The sequence below is a fragment of the Chanos chanos genome, chromosome 9, assembly GCF_902362185.1.
Source record: "Chanos chanos chromosome 9, fChaCha1.1, whole genome shotgun sequence".
NCBI classification, from domain to species: domain Eukaryota; kingdom Metazoa; phylum Chordata; class Actinopteri; order Gonorynchiformes; family Chanidae; genus Chanos; species Chanos chanos.
The window spans coordinates 9,905,957-9,931,946 of NC_044503.1; the positions used below are offsets into that span (position 1 = coordinate 9,905,957).

Genomic DNA, 25,990 nt, shown 5'->3' on the forward strand with positions numbered 1-25,990 from the left:
CTCCCGGTTTATTACCGGCGAAATTTTTCCCGCATTCCGCCCATTTTTGGCCGTGCCCGCGTCTGCCGTTACCGCTGTGCCCAAAAAACCCCGTGCCCTCTTTTGTGTGGCATGTGAACCAGACGCACCATTTTGTTTCCATGCTTTTCAGATTGATCCTTCATCCAGACAAAGCGTTTTACCATTTTCCACACCTTGCTAGTTTTATGGCTCGCCTTGTTACGAGCACTCTAAATTGGTGTTCGTTCATTCAAACAGATTAACTTACAATTGCCTGCTAAATGGAGCGTGATCTATTTTAATAAAACTGTTTTGTATTTAAATTGTAGCATAAGTCTGTTAATGCGGACTCTTAGGGGACAGATGTAGTGGCTTTTTAATGGATGCAGACTGCAGACTTGCTGAGGAAAATCTCTCTGACTTCCTGACTCCAGCACAGAACATGGGTGGGGTTTAAATGACTGACTGTTGGTTTTTTCTTGAGAGCTCTCGGTGGCCTCAAAAGCACTTTTCATTCTCTGTCTCTCTACCTGAATGTGAAAGCTGCGGGCTTTGTGTGACGGCCTTCAGCTATTTGTTTGCGTATGTGTTTGTGTGTGTGTGTGTGTGTGTGTCTGTCTGTCTGCGTCTGATAGTGTGTGTGTGTGTGAGTGTGCATGGGTATGAATGAGTTTCTGTGTCTGCTGCCGAGACTGTCTGTCTGTATTTTAGGCGGCGGTGTTCGATGGGTGGGTAAATGTGTGTGTGTGTGTGTGTCTGCACACACACAGAGTAATTGCCATGGCTGCTGTGTATGGTGTTAATGAGGAGAATTTTGACAGTGCTGTGGAGTAAAGTACGAGACCCAGCGAGAATGTGCTCAGTTTGCCATTGTTCAGGACAAAACAGGAGCTGGACAGTTTTATAGAGAGAAAGAGAGGGAGGAGGAGGGAAGGGAGGAGGAAGGGCGCGGGAGAGGGAGAACAGGGGAGGGGAGGGGTCAACTTTAGTGCACCTGGCTTGGGTCAAATGTCAACGTAGAAAACACATTCATATAAATAACCCATTTCAGAGCTGAAATATTGTAGCCGGTACACCGCTGAGAATGCGCGTGCATCATTTCCAAAAGGCCTCTGAATAGGGAACGCTTTCATGTATTCCAAATACATTTTTTTATGCTACTGCAGGAGGTCCTTTTCCATTCATTACTCTTGCTGTCTAGTAATGACGTTTTTCATGAATTCAACCAAACGTGTCTTTCTTACACGGCCTCCTGTACACTCCGAGCGTGCTCTCTCTGCATAAATACGGGGACTCCCGCCCACTGACAGACAGCAGGGAGATTTTTATCCCCATGCCGCGGAATGGTTATTAGCATTTAACGAGAGCGATTTGAGTGCTGATGCTGCAAAAAAAAAAAAAAAAAAAAAGATATAATTTAGTCGGTGGATCTGACTACTTTGACACCGTGTGCACACTAGGTCCTGTATTCATTGTGTTTCACATGGTTTCCTTATTGTGGTCCCAACTCTGAACTGTGCTGTCTCGACATGTATGCAAGAAAACAACATTATTCAGTTGTCCGTCCAGTTAGTCAGTGTCTGATCTCTATTCTCACTGGATGAATTTATTCAATTCCATAATCACCTGTGTGGTGATAAAATGGTGTGGCAATAGCCTAATGGATAGAATAATATCAATGGATTAAGCAACAGTTACTTTTTCGGACGTCAGCGTCTCTGTATTGCGTGTTTTTGGCTGCAAAGGAAATGCATTTGTAAACTTTTTCAGTTTGGCTTACTGTGGATGTTTGGCTGATTTAATATGGTTTTGATGGGGAGTTGCTTCAGCCTTTGTAAACCCGTCCAGTTTGTAAAGCCCGTCCAAATGGGAGCGTAAGGCTACGTCTTAGAACAGATCCACGTTTTTGGCTGGATCAGACAAAAACCGTCTCTCTGGTCTCTGTCTGGAGCCAAAACAGTGCTGCCTACCTCCTAGCATTTCCTTTGATCATGTTCATTAAACGCAGATATCTCGACCGCAAGTCGATGCGACGGCGAGAAAAAGCCGATGAACTTTCCCTCCTCGTAAACACGGAGCGGTGCGAACTTTTTCGACCGGGGTCCTAATTGAAAAAAAAAAAAAAAAAAAGGCGGATCATCGTAATGCCGTGTCAAGCTGTCCTTTTTTTTGGTGTAACCCCCTTTGAAGGTGAAGATGTTAGTCTGTGGAGACGAGGTAAAATGTTATGCATACTGATCAAGTTTCATCTTTCATATACCAAGCCCCCAAGACGTCTCTGCTGCAGCATGAATTAAAGATGAATTTCTCTCTCACTCATCTCTCTATGTCCTCTGTTGCTTTTTTTTCTTCCCCCCGCCAAAATGAAAGGAGGTTCGCAAAAAGGAGGTTCTGCGAAAAAGAAAAAAAAAAAAAAAAAATTAGTACAAAAACTCTATGTAAAGATAAGAATGTGATGTCAGATAAGGTATGTGGTCCTCTGTGTGCTCGAACATAACAGGTGCATTTGATTTCTTCTCTGTTGTGGATTTAATGATGTTTCTGTGCTCTGAAGTGAACACACTCTTGCGGTTCTCACATTTATCTCAAAATCAGGGAGAAAGCAGCTTCAGGGATCATGTATAATTCAACAGACTGGTTCTTCACGCAAACATTTTTTAAAAATTTTTTCTATCAGATTTTGATGAGTCTATGCTTATGGAAAACTCCCCTTGTCATCCGGTGAAGCAGCTAACCGGTCACTAGAATGCCGGGAATCAGACGCTCTGTTTCTTGTCGCGTGGGTACGAGCATTAACGGAAACGCTCTCTGATGTCATTTGCCCGTGTTTCTCTCTTGCTCTGGTAATGTTTTTATCAGGTGCTCAACCTTTGTTTACTGCAGTGCCTTGCATTCCAAGTCTGATGAAGTAGACTCCAGTATTTTTCTGCCCTGTTTCTCTCAAACATATGGCTTTCATTCAACTGGACCAAAGCTGTCAGTTGAGCATCATATTGTAGCTGTGTGAAGGTGGCAGGGCTTTGAAGAACAGAGGCAACTGTTTGAAGCCAGAAGTCTTTGTGAAGCACAGTGTTGTGCTGCAGTAGGTATTCTCTGTGGTGTGTTTGTGTTAACCTAACATTTGTCTTTTTCTCTCTCTCTGTCTCTCTCTCCCTCTCCCTTTTTCTCTCTCTCTCTCTCTCTCTCGTTCTTGCTCTCGCTCTCTCTCTCTTTCTCTCCCCCCTCCCTTTCCTGTCTCCTGTCTTATCTGACTCTCTCGCTTTCCTTCTTCACTCTCTTCCTCACTTTCACACACACTTCCCCACTTTCCTTCCCCCACTCACTTCGTACTCACACTCTTCCTTCCCCCATCCCCTCTTTTTCTCCCCCCCCCCCCCCCCTCTCCATTTACTTTCATCCCCACTTCTCTCTTTCTCTCTGAAGCAGGTAAGGGGGTGCCATGCCAGCTGTTGCTCCCCTGCTGCTCCTCCTCGCCATCTGGTGGAGGCCCCTGGTATTACTCTTGCTGTTGCCCTTCACCCTGAATGAGACCCACAAGGTGGCCGCCCGTCCCCCCAGTGTCCTGCCCAACCCTGCGTTCACATCGGTCAACAAAGCTCCCTTGAACCACATGCTCCTGGACCCCGGCTCAGGACATGTGTACGTCGGGGGTGTCAATGCTCTCTACCACCTCTCCTCTGACTTGCAGCTCCTGTCATGGGGGAGAACAGGACCCAAACTGGACAGTCCTGAGTGCTTGCCCCCCATCGACAAGAAAGACTGTACGCAAGCGAAGATGATGAACAACACCAACAAGCTCCTGCTGCTGGAGGAAGGGGGGGAACCTCGGAGTCTGATCGTGTGCGGAACCGCCCTGCAGGGCATCTGCGAGAAACGGAGTCTGGGAAACGTGTCGGAAGTCTTGTACCAGACGGCCAACCCTGTGGACACCCAGTACGTGGTGGCCAACGATCCGCGCGTCTCCACGGTCGGGGTGCTGGTGAAACCCAACAAGACGGGCTGGCGGATGCTGGTCGGCCGTGGCTACACCAGCAAAGGCCCGGGAGGCATTCCTCCCATAACCATTCGCTGGGTGGCCACCACGCCGGAGCACGTGGCTCGTGCCTTCTCCCACGAGGATCTGGGCAAGTTGGTAGTGGGCAGCTATTCAGAGTTCAACAACAACTTTGTCACGGCTCTGTACCACAACAAGCATATCTACTTTCTGTTTTCCCGCCGTTACAACCGAGAGTACCGGACGTACGCCTCGCGCATCTGCGTCGAAGACTCCAGCTTCTACTCCTACGTGGAGGTGCCGCTCTCCTGCGGGAAAGATTACAACCTGGCGCAAGCTGCCAGTCTAGGGACCCACCAAGGAGCATCCACCCTCTTCGTTGCTATGGCGGCGGGCCAGGCGTCAACTCCGACGCCTACGGAGCGTTCGGCTCTGTGCGCGTACAGCATGGAGCAGCTAGACTCCGCGCTGCGTCACGCCCAGCTGCTGTGTTACACACAGGAAGGCAAATCGGACAGCAACCAAGAGGAAGCCTACATCGCCTACGGAGTGTCCTCCAAATGTCTTCGACTGCCCAAGGTAAAACTTTGTTTACACACCAAAACCACATTCTCTCTCTCTCTCTCTCTCAGCCTGACTAATCTCCGAATCTCATTCTGACTAACGCTTCTTAGAAAAACCTGTAAAATGCCCTTTTTTTTTTTAAAGCTTGTAGCCGTAGTAGACCCTCATTCACTTTCCTCTGACTTCTGCCCTACCGTTTACACACCCTAAGAGTTCAAATGAGTACGGATTTGTTTTTTCTGTTGCAGGATTGTAGTGTTCTCTTAAATCTCTCTGCTTGACCAAATCTAATGTGGCGTTTAGAGTGACACCACCCACTGCTGTGATGCTTGCGGCCGCTGTCAGCTCTTGGCTGGCTTTGACAGCGAGGGCTTTAACTCAGCTGTGGGAGTGGCTGACGGCATAGGTTGGGGGGCCTTTTAATGAGGGCTAAATCTGTAGCTAAAGAGCTGTAAGTAGCGCAGAGCGAGACAGCCTCTGAGTGCCGCAGGACCTATTTAGAGAGCCGCAGGAGCCGGGCCGGTTGGGTCCGCGAGGCCAGAGCGCGGCGCGCGCGGTCGGCCTGGCCAGATCGGGGTCAGCCGGGCCGGGGGGCGAAAGGGACCGGTGTAAATCAGTGAGTGACAGCTGCCTCGGTGCTGACACAGATTAATTTCCAGCTGCCGTTGGACGGAGGGGCTCTAATCTGCGGAGTGAAGCCTGCGTTTGGACGAGAGCCCGCCTCTCTGCGTGGGGTCCTCGTATCATCTCAGGCCCCTTTATCGCAAAAAAAAAAAAAAGAATTCCATTCATATTGGGCAATTCAAAAACGAAAATGATATGGTACACAGAACAGCGGCTGTTATTTCACACGAGTGAGAGTGTGTCCGAGTCTTTGCGTGAGTGCGAGTGGGTGTGAGAGTCTGTGTGAGTGTGTCAGGGTCTTTTTGTGAGTATGAGTGTGTGTGACAGTCTGTGTGTGTGTGTGTGTGAGACTCTGTGTGAGTCTGTGTGTCGAGTGCGAATGTGTGTGTAAGTGTGTGTGTGAGAGAGACTGTGTGAGTGTGAGAGAGAATATGTTATGTGAGAGTCTGCGTGTGTGTGTGTGTGTGTGTGTGTGTGAGAGAGAGAGAGGGACGTGTGGCTTTCGTGATTCTCTACACATGGCTTTCTCTTTGGTTGTGTTTTGGTTCTCTGGGCATTGGGGAGGGGTGCTTAAATCCAGCTTAACTCAGCAGCTGGACAAGCTCTGGTGACCCACATCCTCTCTCAGCCCACTGACCACTCCATTAATCTACTGACCACCGGCATACTGACCTAACAAACACACCACTGCTTATGTAACACTATAACCCTCCATTATAACACACTCTGATACACCAGTACCACACACGCATTTCATTTAATGCACTGGGTTCACACGTTTCACACACACACACACACACACACATATATATATATGTTCTAAATGCATATTGATGCGTTCCTGGCACGTGGTATTAGTTTTCTGAAGGTTTCTTTTATATTTTCATAATTCTTGGCATGTGTGAACATTGGACTATGACCTTAAACATATGCCAATCTTCAGTCTGCACTCTGCTCTCACACCCCCACTTTCCCTCAGGCACCAGCTTAAGCCCTCTCTCATTGTGTCTGTGTGTCCACCCAGGCTGACAGCTGCAGCTCCAGAATAGCATTAGTTTAAGAATAACAACGTTCAGGGCTCAACGCTAAAAGCTTCTCCTACATGTGTACATTTCTGTCTCCAACAGACTTTTGTGCGTGTGGTTTTTATTGTGTCGTTCTTTACGCTCAAAAGACAGACGTGTAAAACTGACTGGTGTCATTATCAGTGCCTTAAATTCGCTGTGTTAGCCCCCTCCACACACACACACACATACACACACACACACACACATACACACACACACACCGCGTACTTGGAACGAAACTTAAAATAATTTGGAGTTGTAGCCAGAGGGTTAAGCAAACCTGCAGAGGTGTGCTTTCATGGTATTTTCCATTGCACGCTAAAATGTGAAAAAAGGATCTCCGCCCACTGTAATGTGTATTTGTATTGGGTTCACAACGCTTCCAGGCGAATTTTCGAGTGAACCGTGTTTCTTGCTAGGTCAGAGGGAAAAGGAGAGTGCAACATTTCTGTCTGAACTGAGCATTTGTGTTGTAATAACGGCAGCAGTGTGCTCAGCACAGCCTGTTGGTCGTTACCCATCAGATTCCATCTTGTGATGATTTGTTTATGTTAAAAAAATGTCACTCAGTGATCGGTCACATAGACTGTCTCTGTGCCGTCGTGTAATTGTTTAACAGCCTGTTTGAGAGAGGTCAGCCGGATCACATCTGTGTTCTTCTGGCCTCCCCCTGCTGGTCACGACCCACTGTTACTGCACATGAAGTATCACAATGTGATCCATTTGCAATTCTGTTCTCCTTCCGTTTTACTTTACCGATATGATGCCGTTTCCAGCAAATATTGTCACAAAGCAGCATGAAAGAATACCTGAGACCTGAGAATTCCTATGGGCAACCCCAAGACAACGCTGACATTAAAAAGCTCCTGTCACCAAAACATTCAGACAGCCCGAGACTCAAGAGGGGGTACCCATGCTCCTCTGACCGGCACCAGTTTGTGAGGGCCTATTGTCAGACCAGTTAGTCTGTTTTATCAAGGAAGGAGATGAAAATCTAAGCCAAAATGCATGCGTGCAGAGACGCTCTTTGAGAATCTTTGCGTGTGAGAGACACTTGAAAGTTAAAGTAGATCTGAGATGTTTTAGCAGAGAAGAGAGGTCAAGAATGAAGTTGGGAAAGATAATCAGGGAATGCAAATCAGAAGAAAACGAGAACGCGGCACGCAGTCAGAAACGGAGCCGTACGACATCTCACAAAACGAGCAGCGGAACGTTAAAACTCCTGTTGACCTTGATTTGAATCGACCCCCCCCCCCCCCTATCTGTTCAGCGTGTCTGTCTAACGTCTCGCACGTTGGCCTCAAGGCCCATTGTCATAGCTGTCGGTGTTAAATAGTCACCCTCTGACAGATTGGATCTTATGCCGCAGGACTCGCTGAATGAATACCCCTGCGGAGGCGAACACACCCCCAATCCGATCGCCAGCACCGTTGCCCTTAAGGCCTCGCCCTTTCTGGAAAGGACCACCCAGCTCACGGCTGTTACCACGGCTACTGAAGCAGGACACACCATCGCTCTCTTGGGGGACAAGAGTGGGCAGCTGCACAAGGTACGTACCGTTTCATCCTTACCACGGTAACGGGTCTCCCCAGCACCAGAGTGACAGAACTCCCACCCAGTTTCATTCCCTGAACAGACCATGGGGAGCAGCTTTTGTTTTTCTTTGGTTTCTGCTCCCCGAAGATTTCCCTGTCATCTCGACGCTTGACTTTTGTATCGTCTGTTGAATTTGTTGATCCCCCCCCCTTTGAAACTCTTAGAAAATATGGATTTATAGCGAAGTTAAGGGAGCGTGTACTTGGCTCCTGTCACAAAGTGACACTTTGTTTTTTTTAAACATGTTAGTTGTGTTTCACTAACACTACTATGTAAACAAACAAACAAACAAACCGATAAATAGCTCTGGTTTTGAATCCTGGCCCCAAGGGCCAAGGACTATTTTCTGGAGTAAAAGGATTGGAAATGCACCTGTCACACTTAATAACAGAACGAAGAGAAAGCATACACTGTGCACTGCATGGTGGACTTTGAGATGACAAGTAGGAAATCTTGCTTTTGCTGAGCAGTATGGTTACAATTTAAGGAATGCTGTATCAGACGAGTCAGAGCATGCAAAAACTTTGAAATGTTCATCACTCTAGTCCCGTCATTCCCGTTCCTCTGAAACAGAAAGGCAACAATCCCAGCGTTCGTGGAATCCTATCGGTAATTTCTTACGAATGTGATAAGCATTTCATCCTCTTGCAATGACACGCTTTCTGGACCCCCCCCCCCCCCCCCCCCCACCCTCGGTCAAAACTTAGAGTTTCGAGCGTGAAGCCACAGAAGTTGCCGTCACGGTCGGATGTATGACAAACGCCTCGCGCGACTGTAAACATATTCACGGCCTCTCAGCCCCCGTGTTGTATGTAATGTATGAAAACGGTGTTGTGATAGGACCAGCATGCCACTGGCTGTTGCGTCGTGCCTGTTTTCTCCTTTTACGCGCTGTCTGGAATGTCTGAGGCCTGGAGAGCGTGGTTAATCTCGCCCCCAGGGCTCTAATCACATGTTGGGGGTGGGGGGTGAGGGTGAGGAGGAGGGGGGTGGGGGGTGGGGTGGGTTGGGTTGCGCTAAAGTAGGGACTGGAGCTAATGCTAAAGAACACACTTTGACTGCTGAACACAAGTGCTTCTGGGAGGATGTGTCCCAGAGGTGCAGTCACATGCAGGGCATTCTGGGTAGGCTGATAGATGAGCTCAGGGAAAGGAGGAGAGGGAGGAGTGTTCATCCCCCACTTTCCTCGGTTTTGCATGAAATATCAGCGCTGAACTCTACAAAACAGGCATCTTGTTTACACTATCCAAAAAAAAAAAAAAAACTCCGGGTGGAAATTGATCGTCGGCAGGCCCCTGTACAGATTCCCAGCCTTGAATACAGGACTGTGTTTCCCTCTGCACAGATTGCTCTTTCACTGTGTGTGTGTGTCTGTGTGTGTGAATACATACCCTAATCTGGTGTCTGTTTATGAATGCATATGAGCGCTTACACCTGATCAATTGACCTCTTGAACTTAATATACAAAATGAAGTGTGGTTTGGAAATGAAGAAGAAAGGTTTACTCTGTCTATTATGGATCTTTTTTTGTAACCATAGTGACTATACATCTGTGTGTGTGTGTGTGTGTGTGTGTGTGTTCTTTACGCAGGTGTTTTTGAATCAGAATGGCACAGGAACGCTGTATGACTCAGTGGAGGTGGATAAAGACAGCCCTGTCAACGCTGATCTGCTTTTGGACTCAAAGGGACAAAATGTTTATGCTCTGACTGAGAAAAGGGTGAGAAAAATGCTTCAGCGGAAAGCAGAACTGCTCCACACTGTATCAGACACCTACTGTAATAGAACACTGCATCATTTGCACTCTCAGCTCCAGTGTGGAAGGAAAAAGAAGTCTTATCTGTCATAAATACTAATTCTGCTCGGAAAATCTGTGTTTGATGCTGAATCTAGCTAATACACCATGACATTGATTAATATAATAACATAGCCAGTGCAACTATATGTCTGTGAGTGTGTGTGTGTGTGTGCGTGCGTTCTTTGTTTACTGAGGGCACTGTGTGTTTTATGCAGGTCACACGGCTGGAGGTGGCTCAGTGCGATCAGCATTTGGACTGCCAGTCCTGTCTGTCGGCCAGAGACCCGTACTGCGGCTGGTGCACGCTGGAGGGCAGGTACCAAGACCACTCCCAGTTTTACCTAACCCTGCCCATTTAGGTTGGCCAATCAGATCTGTTTTCCTTGTTATCTAGTCCAGAACTTTGTTATACTCTTGTGAAATAATTTTACTTGTGTAAGTAGCATAAATTCCAGTTGGCTGACTCACCGTACGATGTTGTAAGAGTCCCTACGGGCGTTGTTTAAGTATATATTTACGTTTCACACATTGAAATTTTCTGTGGTGAAAATGTCCTGAAGGCGATGCGAACAGACCATTTCACAAACATCTCCGCGTTTGAGCGACTTTGTGTTTGTACATATAGATTTTAGAGTTTGTGTTGCGAGTTAGTAAACAGAGCGGAATGAATGGTCTAAGCGATCAAATGAACCAGGTCTCCACGCCACCCTGTGACACGGTCGCGTCCCCGTCCCGTTAGGTGCACGCGGAAACTGGAGTGTGAACGTAACGCCCAGCGGAACCACTGGCTCTGGAGCTACGGGCCCGCGCAGCAGTGTGTCAGCATGCAGAGTCTGGACCCAGCTCTGCTCAGCAGAGATGAAGAAACACAGGTTTGTATAAATGCTGTCTTCTCCCTGGTGTACTCACTGCAAATGTTCACAATGGGGGAAAAAAAAATATAATGACCATTAACCAGGGCTCCGGGCCCCTCTTTTGGACAAACAAAGCGTGTGTCTCTGGAGGTGGTTTGTCTCTGCGTTGGTGCTAGCTCTGATTTACAGACAATAAGGAGGACATTACGCTGTCCTTACTTGTCCTTTGCCCGTGTATGTTGTGTGTTGTGTGTGTGCTGTAGACCTGAGAATCAGGTTCAGCTTAGCTAGTGCTGCAGTCTGTGCAGGGAAACGGTGAATATCTCTCTGTTTGTTTGACTACACTAAAGAAGCCATTGTGAGCATTCAAGTTGCCAAACCCTATGAATGTTTAATATACGTGTCTGCTGAGAGCAATTGGCAGCATAGCTGTATACGTACATTTAAGTGAACAGTGAACAATGTACTGCTGGCTAAATGACTCATAAATGTTTGTAATGTTTCTTTGTTTCCTGCAGGTCTCTTTTACCGTCGAACAGTTGCCTGCATTGTCGGAAAGCGAGTCTCTCTCTTGCGCTTTTGGTAACCTGCCCGCTCAGTCTGCAGTTGTCATGGAGAATAAAATCACCTGCCAGTCACCCTCACCGGAGCTCCTCCCCCAAAGCCCACCAGGCAACGGTATGCTTCTGTGACCGGATCACATTACCCAGGCTATTTTAGTCCCATATCCCACTGTTCGAAAGAAAGAAAGAAAGTGAAACTTGATCATAAGATTAGTTCTAGATTGTTCACGTAACATACAATTCCACAGCTCTTAAATTGCTCATTGGTGAGTGATTATATGAACATTTTTGAAAATATTGTGACACTAGGGTTATGTCACCGCACTAACAAACATTCTTAAAGTCAGAAAACTGCTAGAATACATTTGTGGCGATTGAAATACTCTTAAGTATTCTAACGTGAGGAGTCCCTTTTTTTGTCTTTTAGCTCTGATTATTTTCCTAAAGGAAAGTAATGAACGTAACTGAAGACCTTGTGTGTTAGACCTTGGGTGGTAGACCAGTACACTTAAGATATCCATTCCCAGCCTACAGCAACATCCATGTGTTTTCCTAAGACCCAGTCACATGACAATTTGAATGTGGGTGGGGCTACGGTTTAGACTCACATCACCAATAAGTGCATTCTTCAGAGCTGGAGGGGAGCTGCGTTGTTGGTGAAAACAAAAGAAATAAGACGGGGTGTGTGTGTGTGTGTGTGTGTGTGTGAGGGCGGCCGGAGTCGTCGCACAGCCCTCATTTGTCCTCTGCTCCGTAGATCACATGGTTCTGCGCGTGGCACTGAAATTTGGAGAGGTGACCATCGCACATGTCAACCTGACCTTTTATGACTGCAAGGCCGTGGGGCGACTCAACACCACCTCACCGTAAGTATACACATGCACGCGCACACACACACATATACACACATACGCACACGCGCGCGCGCACGCGCACACACACACACACGCGCAGTGGTGCACACACACATACACATGTGCACGCACGCACACACACACACACACACACACACATGCGCGCGCACGCGCACACACACACGCACACACACATTAACACGCACGCACACATGCCCTTTGCCTCTCTACATAGTGAAACGCTCACACATCAGGAGAGTTTGTGGCCCTTAGTATGGCAGTAAGTTAATACATAATGACGGACTGACTAAACCTGTTAGACAGTTTTTCTAAGAACATTTCTTAGCGGTCATTATCCAGCCAAATATTTCATCTTAGGCGATCCAGCTACTTGTTTATTTAAATGTTGTTAACAGTTTATTTATGTAATGGTATTTGTTCCATTAATAGCTCGTATACTACATGTGAGTTGTGCGTGTTTTAAGCGAGAGGTAACGGGATCTCTGTTGCTCCAGGTGTATGGCGTGTGTGAGCAGTGACTGGCCGTGTCATTGGTGTGCTCTAGATGAGCTTTGCACACACAATGAAAACTGTGCCCAGGAGCACATCATCTATAACTCAAAGGTAAAAACTGAGTCCACTCCCACTGCCCTGGGCCCCGGTCTTTTCTCCTCTCCAAACACCGTCTTCAACCGTCCTCACACGCTGCCTCCAGCTTTTCTGACACACGCCCATTAAGGGTTCATTTGGAGGGCATTCATTTGAGTCATTGTCTCAGGTCACTTTACAGGAAATTTCCTGGCTCTCAGTCCTCCAGTCTCAGTCTGGGTTTAATGGACAGAATGACAAATCTCTCAAGTGTTTTTTTCCCCCTCTACTACTGTAATAATTACCTTTTACCACCTTGCCTAGATTAATGGGGTGTGTGTGTGTGTGTGTGTGTGTGTGTGTATGTGTGTGTGTGTGTGTGTGTGTGTGTGTGTGCGCGTGTATGTGTGTCTGTGTGCGTGTGTGTGTGTGTGTGTGCGTGTATGTGTGTGTGTGTGTGTATTTGTGTGTGTGTGTGTGTGTGTGTGTGTGTGATGGTTGTGAATCAGACACAGTCAGAGCCCCGTGGTTTGGACGCCTGCCCGTGTGTGTCTGCCCTGTTGGGCTCTCCGCTGGTCCCTGTGGGCTTTGACACACAGCTCACTCTACAGGGAAAAAACCTGGACATGTTTAAGGTAACACACACACACAGAGCCCTCGATTTTCACGGCACTATTATCCTCGTCCTGCCGCTCCGTGCATTAAAGGATGACATTTGATGAGTGGTTTCATGGATGCGCATTTAAAAAAGGCCATTATCTCTGGCTGCATGTGACAGTGTGCCAACAACATGTTTTATGCTAATGGGACAGGGGGCCGGTTTGCCGCCAGGCTGTGATTTTAAACGCATTGTTTGATATTCTTTAAAGGACAGGGGGGATTATGACTGTGTGGTGGTCATCGAGGGAAAAGAGATTGTTTTGCCTGCTACCCTGGACGAAGGCAAAGGCACAGACATCTTCACATGTGCTGCTCATCAGGTAAACACAAACACATACAAAAGCACACATGCACACACACACACACACACACACACACATTTTATGGTTGTGATTTTTAAAGCCATGTTCATGAGTGAGATTTGGTTTGCCTTGATTTCAGTTTCAGTACACTTTGAAAGAGCTGGAGTATTCTGCCCCAGTTTATCTAAAGAGTGGCACTCAACACATAGACTCAGCTCCACATCTACGACGTAAGTGTCCCTGCTCTGTCTCCTAGAAAACAAAAGTTTGCAAACCGAATGCATACACATCTTACAAAGTTGTTTGTGAGATGTGAGAGTGTCAGAATGTTTCAGAATTAGAGCATTTTTTCTCGATATTGTGTTTTCTCTGTATATTACATGTCTGACTTTTCTAGCACTGGTTGTTGATGTGTGTGCTTCTGTGTGTGTGTGTGTGTGTGTGTGTGTGTGTGTGTAGTGAGACTCTATGATTGCTCTGTGGGCCAGTCAGACTGCAGTCAGTGTCGTGCAGTGTCATTAGAATATGGCTGTGTGTGGTGTGAAGGAGAAAATCCTGGTTGTGTTTTCAACCGTTCCTGTTCGACCAGCCCTGCAGACACCTGCCCACTGCCAACCATCACTGAGGTACGGAACTCACTGAACACACCTACTAAACACACCTATATTTTAACCCACTCACTGAACACACCTACTTAACATACCTACATTTTAATCCCATCCCCACTGAACACACGAAATATTTTAATCTCCCCCTGTCCATAGCTAATGAACACACTTTCTAAACCATTTTGAGAATAGATGCAGAAACCATAACTATGTGATAATACACTGCATTATAACACTGAAATGAAAAGTTGTTATCATGAAACTGTGTTTTAACTGAAACAGATGAACATCCACTGTCAAGCGCTTTTATACGCCCTTAACTTTTTTCCATGCTGTGTTCAGATCCATCCGTTGACCGGGCCGTTGGAAGGAGGCATTCGTCTGACCATCAGTGGCTCTAACCTGGGCCAGAGATACGAGGACATCCAGACAGGCGTGACTGTGGCCGGGCTCGGATGCCAGCCTGTGCCCGAGGGTTACCTCATATCCACCAGGTAAACGGACCTTGCACGTGTGATGTCTCACTGGCCTAAAGAACAGTTCTGTGAGAATTACATCATGTTTCTTTATGTTGTTTTTTTTCAGGATAGTGTGTGAGCTTCAGCCCAGCGACAGAGAGATTACAGGACCAGTCAACGTCCGAGTAGGAGATTCAGACCCAGGACACTCCAATGTCTCTTTCACTTATCAGGTGAGACCTCCCTCAGTCTGAGGACAGCTCACATTACCATTCATAGCATTTCATATCAACACCACTGCTTCATGCTCTCTTCCCTGTGTGTGTGTGTGTGTGTGTGTGTGTGTGTGTGTGTGTATGTGGTGACAGGACCCGCAGCTCAGCGGTATTGCACCTGATAAGGGTCCCGTGGCAGGGGGTACACTGCTCACTGTGAAAGGTTCCAAACTGACGACTGGACAGAGGCGAGATCTGAAGGTCTACGTGGGGTCTCAGCCCTGCCATATGTGAGTCCTCTAACCCTCTAGTTATACGCTCTGTCACACACACGACACAGGCCAGTTTTATTACGCCTCATTAAAAGCAGCTCAGGACAGCTAGAAACTTCTTTTCTTCTCTTCTTCTCTCTTTCTTCTCTCCATCCGTCATTCAGTATGGAAGTGGAAAACTCTCAGCTGGTCTGTCGCACGGGTCCCAGCGAGCGAACAGCAGACGTGGCCGTCAAAGCGTTGTTTGGAAAGGCAGAGAGAATAGTACATAACGTTACCTTCCGTTATCTGAAGAATCCCAATATCACTGATGCCGCACCAACAGAGAGCTTCTTTGGGTGAGGAAGCTTGCTTTATTACTTATTTATTCGAGGCCTTGAATTGGATTGAAAGATGCATGAGCCCTTGTTTGAATCCTCTGCAGGGGTGGACGTGCGATCTCTGTTTGGGGCCAGAACCTGGACATCGTACAGCAGCCTCTGATGTCTCTCCTGTTTGAGCCGACGGGAAACTACCTGGTCCGCAGACGGAGACGCAGTCACATTTCAGCAAGAAACCTGCACGTTGATTTTAATAACACTGTGCAAAAGGTAAGATATGTTAAAGTACGACGATCGCTCCTTTTATCTGTTGTTAGTGCGTGTTACATTTCTATTATTCGGTTAGTAATCTTGCTCATTTTTTTTCAGATTTGCCTACAGTTTGTCTGCTTGTAGAGCACGGGTATTTGACTGTATTCCTTTGACCGAAACGATCAAACGGTAAATTTCACGGTTTCCTGCGTTTCAGAAACAAGGACGTTGTGAAGATGTCCAGTCTGACCGGATGACTTGTTTTACGCCCGAGGTGCCGCGGGACTCGCGGGTGACCAAGGTGTGGTTTCAGATGGATAACGTTCACATCGATTTTGAAAGCATCAAGGGGAAAGCGTTCACGTACCACCCAAACCCGTACTTACAACCCCTCAACCATGACAGTCCAGATGAGCCCTATCACTTCAAACCCACTTCAAACGGAGTGATTGCTGTGGAGGTGAGTGCTCCCTCTCGTCCCGCCAGTGCATCAGGAAGTCAGAGGAGGGGGGGTCAGGTTCACAGTTTGGATTAGATTTAGACCGCGTGGATAGCAGTGATTAAGAGAACAGGCCCTTGCATGTGATCTTCAGACTGAGAGTCCTTGTGCATTGGCTGTGTGTGCTCTCCAGGGTAGAGATTTGACCCTTGCGATGACTAAAGAGGAAGTGGAGGCGTGGCTGGGCACTGAGAGGTGCGAGGTGAAGACTCTGGACATTACGACCTTGTACTGCGAGCCGCCCGTGGAACAGCCCGAGAGCGAGGACTCTGAGCTGCCCCGGCTGCGGGTGAGTCCATCTCGACCAATCAGGCTCCAAGAAAAAAAGTGACCTTTGTGGTGATTGGTTAAAGGTGTTCAAGTGTGGTATACTGCGTGACATGCGAGTGTGCGTATGTGTGTTCCAGGTGGTAATGGGTCATTTGGTGTTTGATCTGGGACCAGTCCAGTATGACAGCAGCCCATCCTCACCTGTGCCGTTAGTTGCTCAGGTGGGCCTGGCTGCCGGCGTGGCGGTGGTCGTCCTCATTGTTCTGGTCATCATTCTTATGTACAGGTAAGCACTGAACAGGAATACACGTGCTCTTATTAACACTCTTCACCATTCTCATTCTCCATCTCTGTCTGTATACATTCTCACAGTGCAAAGTGTAGTTCACAGACACGTGATGCTCGAGAGACGTGGTCAGCCTCATGGGATACTTTTTTTTAAATTATGATATTTTCCAGGCATTAATTCTGTACCTTAATTACCCCAGATTGGTTATGAGCTCCTAATTTCCACAGAGAGTAAACATTTTTTTGAGAAGCCTTTTTTGAATATTTTAAAAGTGTCATCATAAACTTGATCATTTTAGAATGTTATCAGGCCCCTGATAAGTTTAGCGTTCTTTTCTTTAAAAGGAATGTGAGATGATATCTGCGCTGAGAAACAATGATGATGTGTGAGTTCTGACTCATTCCTCTCACAGGCGGAAGAGTAAACAAGCCCTGCGAGACTATAAAAAGGTTCTTCTCCAGCTGGAAACTCTGGAAATAAACGTGGGGGACCAGTGCAGGAAGGAATTCACAGGTACGCGCGGGTTTATTTTCACAGCTCACTCAGCAGATGTTAGGACTAACCCAGTATTTGGGATACATCCATCCATCGGCTCACGATTTCTCAACGAAACCTATGGACTGTGTCAAATGCCGTGTCAAAAACACCACTGGGTCTGTTTCTGAGACAAGCCAGTTCTGAAATAAAAGACTTGCATAAGACGGTATAGTCGTACTGAGAAATCTCGTCCTTTGCTAAGAAGCCTTGTCTTGATGAGCGATGTGTTGCGTTTCGATATCTCTTTCTGTCTGAAGATCTGATGACCGAGATGATGGATCTGAGTAGCGACGTGGGCGGTCCCGGCATCCCCTTCCTCGACTACCGTTCTTACGCCGAGCGCGTTTTCTTCCCTGGCCAAAGGGGGGCGCCACTGAGTCAGAGCTTGGACTTACCAGAATCCCGTCGGCAGACTGTGGAACAGGGTTTGAGCCAGCTTAACAACCTGCTCAACAACCGCCTCTTCCTAATCCGGGTGAGTACCTCAGATTCAGAATTACTCTTCAGAATTACTCTTTCATCACACATTACACTGAAAATTCACCAGATATTACACTAAAAATTCACCAGATATTACACTGAAAATTCACCAGATATTTCACTGAAAATTCACCAGATATTTCACTGAAAATTCACTGGATACTGCACTGAAAATTCACCGGATATTTCACTGAAAATTCACCACACATTACACTGAAAATTCACCACACATTACACTGAAAATTCACCACACATTGCACTGAAAATTCACCAGATATTACACTGAAAATTCACCAGATATTACACTGAAAATTCACCAGATATTACACTAAAAATTCACCAGATATTACACTGAAAATTCACCAGACATTGCACTAAAAATTCACCACACATTACACTAAAAATTTTCCAGAAATTACACTAAAAATTCACCAGATATTACACTGAAAATTCACCAGATATTACACTAAAAATTCACCAGATATTACACTGAAAATTCACCACACATTACACTAAAAATTTACCACACATTACACTAAAAATTCACCAGATATTACACTGAAAATTCACCAGATATTACACTGAAAATTCACCAGATGTGACAGTGCAGCAGGAGAGGGAATGGAATACAGATGTGCCGTGACTGCTCGGGTTTCTTATTATACCCTACATCAGTCAAATCTGTAACAAAGACACACTGTTTATACACACTCTAATATGAGGGACTTATATGAATGACATTATGTTATTTTTTGAAGCTCTGAAATATTGAAATGCAGTTTTTATGGCACATAAATGCACATAACTGTCACCATAGGCAGATTTTCCTGGTCTAATTTACAGACTAACGTGAGAGTACTTACCGACTCAAAGGTTAGTCTCCTAAGAGTGAAAAAGGACTAATGAATGTTGCCTGTCTCTTACTGATTGTGACTAATTTACCTAAAGTCACTGCTACTTTGACAGGAGTAACAGTTTTGAGGGTTTTATAGTCTTCTGAGAGTTTGGCTGTTTAAAACAAAGAGTTAGACAGTTTGAAAATCTCTCTCGTGACAAGTTACTGTATTATAACAGACAGTTTGAACCCAAAGATTCAGCATTTAACTTCAAACACTTGATACGTTGTTTTTTTTATTTTTTTATAGCACATTCATTTTACATTCCTATCACACTGAATACAGCCCACTGTCTGTTTGAACAGAGAGGCATGTTTGTGATGTCTAGGAAGAGAAATCCACATTGAACCTTCATCCCTCCACTGGAACACTGCAGATAAAACTGCCAAACGGCAAAGCCGCCAAAGTGAAGCAGAACTTAAATATTTCAGAACATTTCAATATTCATTGCCAAATAGCGAAGAAGTCTGTTGAACATGAACTAAATGAAGCATTTGAAATGAAATCTGAGATGACATAGCCTTGCAGATCACTCTTAAATTCATAATAATCAGCTTTCATCTGCAGCCTTCATCAGGTGAAAATATATGGATTTCCTCTGAAGCACGGATCATGATCACAGAAACGTTAAAAAAAAAAAAAACGATGTGAAACAGACACATGTTTAACACGTCTTAGTCGCCGTTTTATCTCTTCTTGTATACCCGCACCAGTTCATCCACACTTTGGAGGGCCAGGCGAGTTTTTCACAGCGTGACCGTGGTTACGTGGCTTCCTTGCTCACCATGGCTTTACATGACAAGCTTGAGTACTTCACCGATGTCATGAAGACCCTACTGGAAGATCTGGTGCAGCAGTATGTGGACAAGAATCCTAAACTCATGCTTCGCAGGTACGAACCACACACCTCTCAGTTTCAGCCACACAACCCTCTCTCTTTGGCTGGACGTTGCCCCTACTTCTACACCTGGCTTTGTTTATCAGTTTGTTTATTATATCTGATTCCTGTCCTTTTAAATTCATATCTGTCCTCTGAGACCAGGAAACAGCACGCATACCTGATCCGTATCTGGCTACATTAAATCTTTTACATCTCATGTGTGGGCTCTTGTTTGTGTTTTAAGGACTGAGACAGTTGTGGAGAAGATGCTGACCAACTGGATGTCCATTTGTCTCTACTCTTTCCTTAAGGTAGGAGTAAATGAAATGACCTCCGCTGCAGATCGTGATTAATATCTACTGATTCACAGTACGGAAACTGTCAAAGGAACCCTGTGGTGTAAATTGTTTTATGTTATGGCACTCGTGAATGGGCCCTAAATGGGGCGAGAAACCCTGAACGATAAAATTAGAGAAACATCCAGCCTCTGTCCTGATTAATTAACGGAGATACAGATACACAGCAGCTACATTTTACGTGTGTGTGTGTGTGTAGGAAGTGGCAGGAGAGCCTCTGTATAAGCTCTACAGGGCCATTAAGTACCAGGTGGACAAAGGGCCAGTAGATGCAGTCACGGGCAGAGCCAAACGCACGCTGAACGACAGTCACCTCCTCAGAGAAGGCATAGACTACTGCTCTATGGTAAGAGCGCTTCACCTGCCATTCACTTCTTCCTTCCCTCCGTTTTTCTCTCCTTCACTCTCTCCCCCTGTTCCACTCCTTCTCTCTCTCCTCGAGTTGCAGGCTGTCTCTCGGTCTCTTTCTCTGGCCTCTCTCTTTTCTTCTCCCTCTTTCCTCTCTAATGTTGGACCCATTGCACGCTCAGTCTTCACAGTCTTCACTGTTCACTGCCACTCTCACCGTTTCTTCAAAAATTTCCATTCCTCTCATCTCTCCTCGTCACTCCTGCTCATACTCCTACTCCATCTCTCCATCTTCTCTTTCTCTTTTTTTTATCTTTTTGCCTCTTTTTTCCTTTCATAATCCCTGTCATTCTCTCATTCTTTTTTAAACTAGTTGTTACATCATTCATGTTTGTAACTCTTTGCTAATTTCTTTGATGTTCTTTGGGTGCCTGTCTTTATTCCGTGTGTGTGTGTGTGTGTGTGTTTCTCCATCAGACTCTCACCGTGCAAGTGAAGAATGGCGTGGAGGTGCAGCCCTGCCCCGTGAAGGTTCTGGACATCGATACCATCACACAGGTTAAGGACAAAATCCTCGACCAAATCTACAAAGGAGTGCCGTTCTCTCAGAGACCCACTGCCGATTCCTTGGACTTAGGTATTGCTACAGTTGTCTATCACCTTCACAGCAGGCTGGAGGCACGAGCCATTACAGGAAAATACTGTTTGATTTGTTAGATTGAAAACTGAACTGACGAACAGAAAGCTGGGATGAGTCCGCGCCAGTTTAGCTTTTACGAAAAACTCTCCCAAACAGCTTGTCCATTCAGGTGGAATCGCCGCTCACGCTTCTGTTTTCACACAGAGTGGCGAGCGGGCCAGGCCGGTCACCTGACGCTGTCTGACGATGACGTCACAGCCATCGTGCAGGGTCAGTGGAAGAGACTGAACACTCTGCAGCACTATAAGGTAACCCACATGACCGCTGACCTGTATCCACATCACCGCTGTGCTGTCCTGAGCTGTCTGTACCGTTGTAACCATCTCTGATCACCACTCATTCTCATTCGGTCTCTCTTAACCTTCTTCTCAAGGTACCGGACGGGGCCACGGTGGCCCTTATCCCTCGCTGTCAGAGCGCTGCTGTTACAGGAGTCAACCAGGTCTTCCAAACAGGAGAAAGTAAGTCATATACGCTCCAAACATACAACTTAAGATTGTCTCGTCCAGTTTGGTATACTCGAAAGACGCGATAAAGAACGTCTAACACATTAAGCATACTCTGACTGAGTTTGTCCCGTTCTGCTCCCTGTAGAGACGCCCATGCTGGAGGGGGAGGAAGAGGAGGGTCTGCGGCTGTGGCACCTGGTGAAGTCCAGTGAAGAGCCTGAGATCCCCAAACACAGGAAGAGCAGCATGAGAGAGAGGGAGAGGGCTAAGGCTATTCCAGAGATATACCTCACACGCCTGCTCTCCATGAAGGTCTGTCTCACACACACAAGCACACACACACACACATACACACGTGCAGTAAAAATAATATCTGGCTACTAATGTGACAGTAATAATGATGTTACTTCTGGCCCAAGAGTTTTTCATTTATCAGCGATCTGGATCTGACTGTATAGGCACATATTTAGACTTGATGAATACATCTGAAAATTTGTCTACCACAGGGAACCTTGCAGAAATTTGTGGATGACGTGTTCACGGCCATTCTCAACACCAAGCGACCACCTCCAATAGCAGTGAGATATTTCTTTGACTTCCTGGATGACATGGCAGAGAAACATGAGATTCATGACCCGGAGACTGTCCACATCTGGAAAACAAACAGGTTAACTTTACTATCTGCTGCCCTGTCAAACTCAGTACACTGTGTCTAGTGCAGCATTTGTCACAAACACACACAAAAACATGACTGTTTTTTTAGTTTATGACACAAGTTGTGATTTGAGCATTGTTTACCGTCTGATCCTGAATCGTTTGATCTCCGGTGAATCTGTTTTGTTTTTATCATTTAAAGAAGTAAACACGTGCTCTTTTTTTTTTTTTTGTCTCTCTGTCCACAGCTTGCCTTTACGGTTCTGGGTAAACATCCTGAAGAACCCGCAGTTTGTGTTTGACGTGCAGGTGACGGACAGCGTGGACGCGGTACTCTCAGTCATCGCCCAAACCTTCATCGACTCCTGCACCACGTCAGAGCACAAAGTGGGCCGGGTAAGACCCCACCCCCCCACCCGTTTTTACTCATGTTCTCTTGCTCCAGTTAGTGCGTATTCAACGATTAGACCAAACCAAACTCTGTAACTGTTTGAAATATCAGCGGTGACTAAAAGGGAAGAATGGAGAAGAATGACTGTTTTATCCTTGTGTTCTCCAGGACTCTCCTGTCAATAAGCTACTATACGCCAGAGAAATTCCTCGGTACAAACAGTTGGTGGAGAGGTGAGACACGAAATGCCAGAAAATACCAATTTTTTTTTTTTATTTCATATCTAGAACAATTCTCATTGAAGAGTCTTGACGTTAGCTTTCATGCAGTAAAGTGAGAAGTCCTTCTCTGTAGTATACCCCTCAGGTCTGTTTGAAGACAAGTGCCTAACTCTACATGTGTGCTTGACAGTAATGAAAACTGTGTCTTCGCAAAGGTCTGAAAACACAAAGCTAAAACTGGAATGTGTGGATTAATGTCCATTTACACTTCCACCCACTGGGTGTAGATTCTCTGATTGCGATCATTTGTTTGATTTAGACATACAGATCTTAGTGTTTGTCAGATATGTGTACCCTGTACACACAGATGAGCGTGTTTAACTGTCGTGTGATGTCTGACGAAGTTTTTTTTTTCCCGCAGGTACTACAGTGACATTCACAGCGCAGCATCCGGCTGCTACCAGGAAATGAACTCCACTCTCACTGAGTTATCAGGGGTGAGGATCTCTGTGTTAGAGTAGAGAGATTGTTGTGTTAGATTTTAGTCTGTCCTTTTGGTAAAGGATAGAGCTCTGTTCATACAGGATCCACTAAAAAAAAAAACAATGAAAGCAGGAAACAGATTAATATTAGTGTTACCTTACTAGTCGTTGCTGATTGTTGATTTGTATGAATTGCGTATAACTTGTTTATGTATTTCATCTCTGAAATTTCAACAATTCTGAACTTGTACTTAAAACGGAAAATGCTGGTGGAATGTTGATGTTTGTTATGTATAACCTAAATTTGAGGATTGATTTTTGTGTGTGTGTGTGTGTGTGTGTTTTCTGTGTTTTCTCTGTTTAGAGCTTTGCCTCAGAGATGAACAGTTTGGTGGCCTTGCATGAACTTTATAAATACATCAACAAGTATTATGACCAGGTCAGTACATGGATGGATGAGTAAATTTAACTTTTCAACAAGATAAGCGGAAACAGGCTTTATTTCTTTGTTTTTTTGCCTTTTAATTTTGCGGTGTAGTTTAATGGGAAACCCTCTGTGTGTGTGTGTGTATGTGTGTGTGTGTGTGTGTGTGTATGTGTGTGTGTGTGTGTGTGTGTGTGTGTGTGTGTGTATGTGTGTGTGTGTGTGTGTGTGTTTAGATCATCATGGCTTTGGAGGAAGACGCTGCAGGACAAAAGATGCAGTTAGCCTATCGTCTACAGCAGGTCGCCGCCCTGGTGGAGAACAAAGTCACGGACCTTTGAACTCCGACCTCTCACCCTCTAGACTGTCTTTGAGAAATACGACACTACTGAGAAAAGCCTGGTCACTGCTGTGTAAAATCCAGTCAGCTGGTGCATACCAGCCACAGAGACAACCAAATTCAAGCTCTTCCTGTTTTCTACTCAGACTACTACTCCAGCCTTCCAGGATTGTGTAACACTGAGTGAATTGGAAATCTTTTTTGGAACTTATCTCCTTAGAAATTATTTATGATGAAGGGAACTTTGGACTGAACAATTATACAACACGCAGAAATATTTTATTGCAAACACCACATGCTAATCATTCTAGTATTAATCTGTTAGAGAGGTATGTGTATGTGTGTGTCTGTGTTTGTGAGAAGCTTGCATGGGCTCATTCTAAATATTTTCTACTGTGAGAGACAATATGAGTATCTGCATAGCTGTGTTATATGAATATTTATTTCGTTTTCTGCCTATGATCTGTTGACATATGTAAAGACTTTGCTGATACATGCTTAAGGGATATGTAGAAAAAAAGATATTTGTATAATTATTTTACTTACTAATCAAAGTCCCTGTGTGGCACTCGTGCATGAGTTCCATAGTAGTCAAGAGGGGTCACATGACATGTGATCCCAGAGACTGTATCGTATCATGTACATTATGATGAGCTTATCTCCAAGCGCTGGTGATGGGGTTTTTTTGTTTTTGTTTTTTTTTTTTTAAAAAAGTCGGAGAAACTTTCATCTGCACACGACATCTTATGCCGCAGTTAATGGTTAATGCTTTTAAAATGAATCACATGGTGTACTGGATAAACTTAAGCACATTAGCACAAAAAAACCACAACAAGTATTGAATTTATGAATTGCACACTTTTTATGGTAAAAAAAACATTGTGTATGGATTTTGATGACACATAGGTGACTCTCTTCTTTCCTGTTGGCTTGTTTTCTGTCTACTGTTTCATTCTGAAAGGTGTGTATGAATACCTTAATACCTTAATCAACTGAGGGACATATCTTAATACTCTGACTGAAGTACATTTTTCGTAACGTTTTTTTTTAACAGGATTATCAAACCTGCGTAACTGTTTTTATTAATTTTTTTTTCCACATTGAGGAGCAAGTGCTCTCGGCTCTGCGTTCTCCACAGAGAAATGGGGTACAGTGGGGGGTTACAGAGATTTGAACGCGTCGGATCAGCTGTCGTCAGATGGTGATTTGATTGGAGTGCTCAGGACTTTGAGGAGATTGGGGAACCAGTAGTGAGATGGAACATAACATAGACACTGAATGAAATCTAACTTATACACTGTACTTTGTGCTTGTTTATACACAGCTGCCAAATGTGCCTTCTTTCTAACCTTTTTAATGTCTACCAGCTAAAAACATACAAGCTTGACATTTGCCAAATAGCAAAGAAAAATAGAGCAAAACCGTGACATTTTGTCCTGAGGAGTTAAAAGTTAAGGGCTTGTTCGAGCTGATTCTTACAGTCTTTATTTGTCATAATCAATCTCATTTACATTTGTACAGGGCTTTATAACGGGATTAACAGCAGTGTCTGTCTCAGAATTGCCGCTTCACCTCTCGTTTAGTGATTTCAGTATTGCCTAAAAATCTTGAAGTCGAAAACCCTCGTTTAGTTTTAACAGATTTAATAAACATAGCTACCGGTTTTAATTATTCTAATGAAGCTAGTGTACATAGATTTGTTTTTGTTTTTTTAGCATTGCTAATGAATCTCTTTTTTGATTTTTTTTTTTTTTTTAATCACTGAAATGTTGTACTACTTTGTCTTCTGCCCCCTAGCACTTTGTGTTTACATTTTTGGTTATCGCCTTTTGAAATGTTTCTTTGCTGATTTGTATGGCTGAAGAGCTCAAACAGGTGTTTGTCCTTTCAGGGGCCTTTTTGTGTGAACTCTGAATGGTTATGAGTGGAGAAAAATGAAGAAATAAATGTATAGCTGTATATTAGTACCATTTTTAACATCCAGTCCATGGGTGGCTTAATTAAATCCGCTGTTGGTATAATGTGTAACTTTGCTTTAGTTATACAATTTCTCTGTTTTTAGGTCAAAAAAAATTTTTGTTTTGATTATTTATTTATGTTGTTTTGGTTTTTTTTCTTTTTGTTATATTTAGAACGATCAGGGTTTTATCAGGTTTTATTAATGTTTAGTACTGAGAGGCAGGTC

At 45.1% G+C, this 25,990-nt stretch overlaps 1 protein-coding gene across 1 annotated transcript in view; it reads left to right on the top strand.

The window, feature by feature from the left end:
- The window catches only part of plxnb3 (plexin B3), a 27,047-nt gene extending 3,241 nt beyond the window's left edge, over positions 1–23,806 (top strand). Inside the window, exons 2-36 of the mRNA XM_030783996.1 lie at positions 3,424–4,573; positions 7,619–7,798; positions 9,437–9,565; positions 9,859–9,959; positions 10,383–10,515; positions 11,016–11,175; positions 11,818–11,926; positions 12,430–12,538; positions 13,012–13,137; positions 13,372–13,482; positions 13,604–13,694; positions 13,924–14,090; positions 14,415–14,566; positions 14,658–14,763; positions 14,899–15,035; positions 15,182–15,355; positions 15,442–15,607; positions 15,807–16,049; positions 16,222–16,377; positions 16,496–16,644; positions 17,060–17,160; positions 17,442–17,659; positions 19,274–19,452; positions 19,685–19,751; positions 19,996–20,142; positions 20,622–20,781; positions 20,989–21,092; positions 21,218–21,305; positions 21,439–21,605; positions 21,800–21,960; positions 22,196–22,343; positions 22,507–22,571; positions 22,981–23,056; positions 23,406–23,480; positions 23,702–23,806. Of these exons, the coding sequence (XP_030639856.1) occupies positions 3,440–4,573; positions 7,619–7,798; positions 9,437–9,565; positions 9,859–9,959; positions 10,383–10,515; positions 11,016–11,175; positions 11,818–11,926; positions 12,430–12,538; positions 13,012–13,137; positions 13,372–13,482; positions 13,604–13,694; positions 13,924–14,090; positions 14,415–14,566; positions 14,658–14,763; positions 14,899–15,035; positions 15,182–15,355; positions 15,442–15,607; positions 15,807–16,049; positions 16,222–16,377; positions 16,496–16,644; positions 17,060–17,160; positions 17,442–17,659; positions 19,274–19,452; positions 19,685–19,751; positions 19,996–20,142; positions 20,622–20,781; positions 20,989–21,092; positions 21,218–21,305; positions 21,439–21,605; positions 21,800–21,960; positions 22,196–22,343; positions 22,507–22,571; positions 22,981–23,056; positions 23,406–23,480; positions 23,702–23,806 (5,694 nt within the window). The 5' untranslated portion in view covers positions 3,424–3,439. The remainder of the gene's footprint in view (positions 1–3,423; positions 4,574–7,618; positions 7,799–9,436; positions 9,566–9,858; positions 9,960–10,382; positions 10,516–11,015; positions 11,176–11,817; positions 11,927–12,429; positions 12,539–13,011; positions 13,138–13,371; positions 13,483–13,603; positions 13,695–13,923; positions 14,091–14,414; positions 14,567–14,657; positions 14,764–14,898; positions 15,036–15,181; positions 15,356–15,441; positions 15,608–15,806; positions 16,050–16,221; positions 16,378–16,495; positions 16,645–17,059; positions 17,161–17,441; positions 17,660–19,273; positions 19,453–19,684; positions 19,752–19,995; positions 20,143–20,621; positions 20,782–20,988; positions 21,093–21,217; positions 21,306–21,438; positions 21,606–21,799; positions 21,961–22,195; positions 22,344–22,506; positions 22,572–22,980; positions 23,057–23,405; positions 23,481–23,701) is intronic.
- Positions 23,807–25,990: the final 2,184 nt, after the last annotated feature.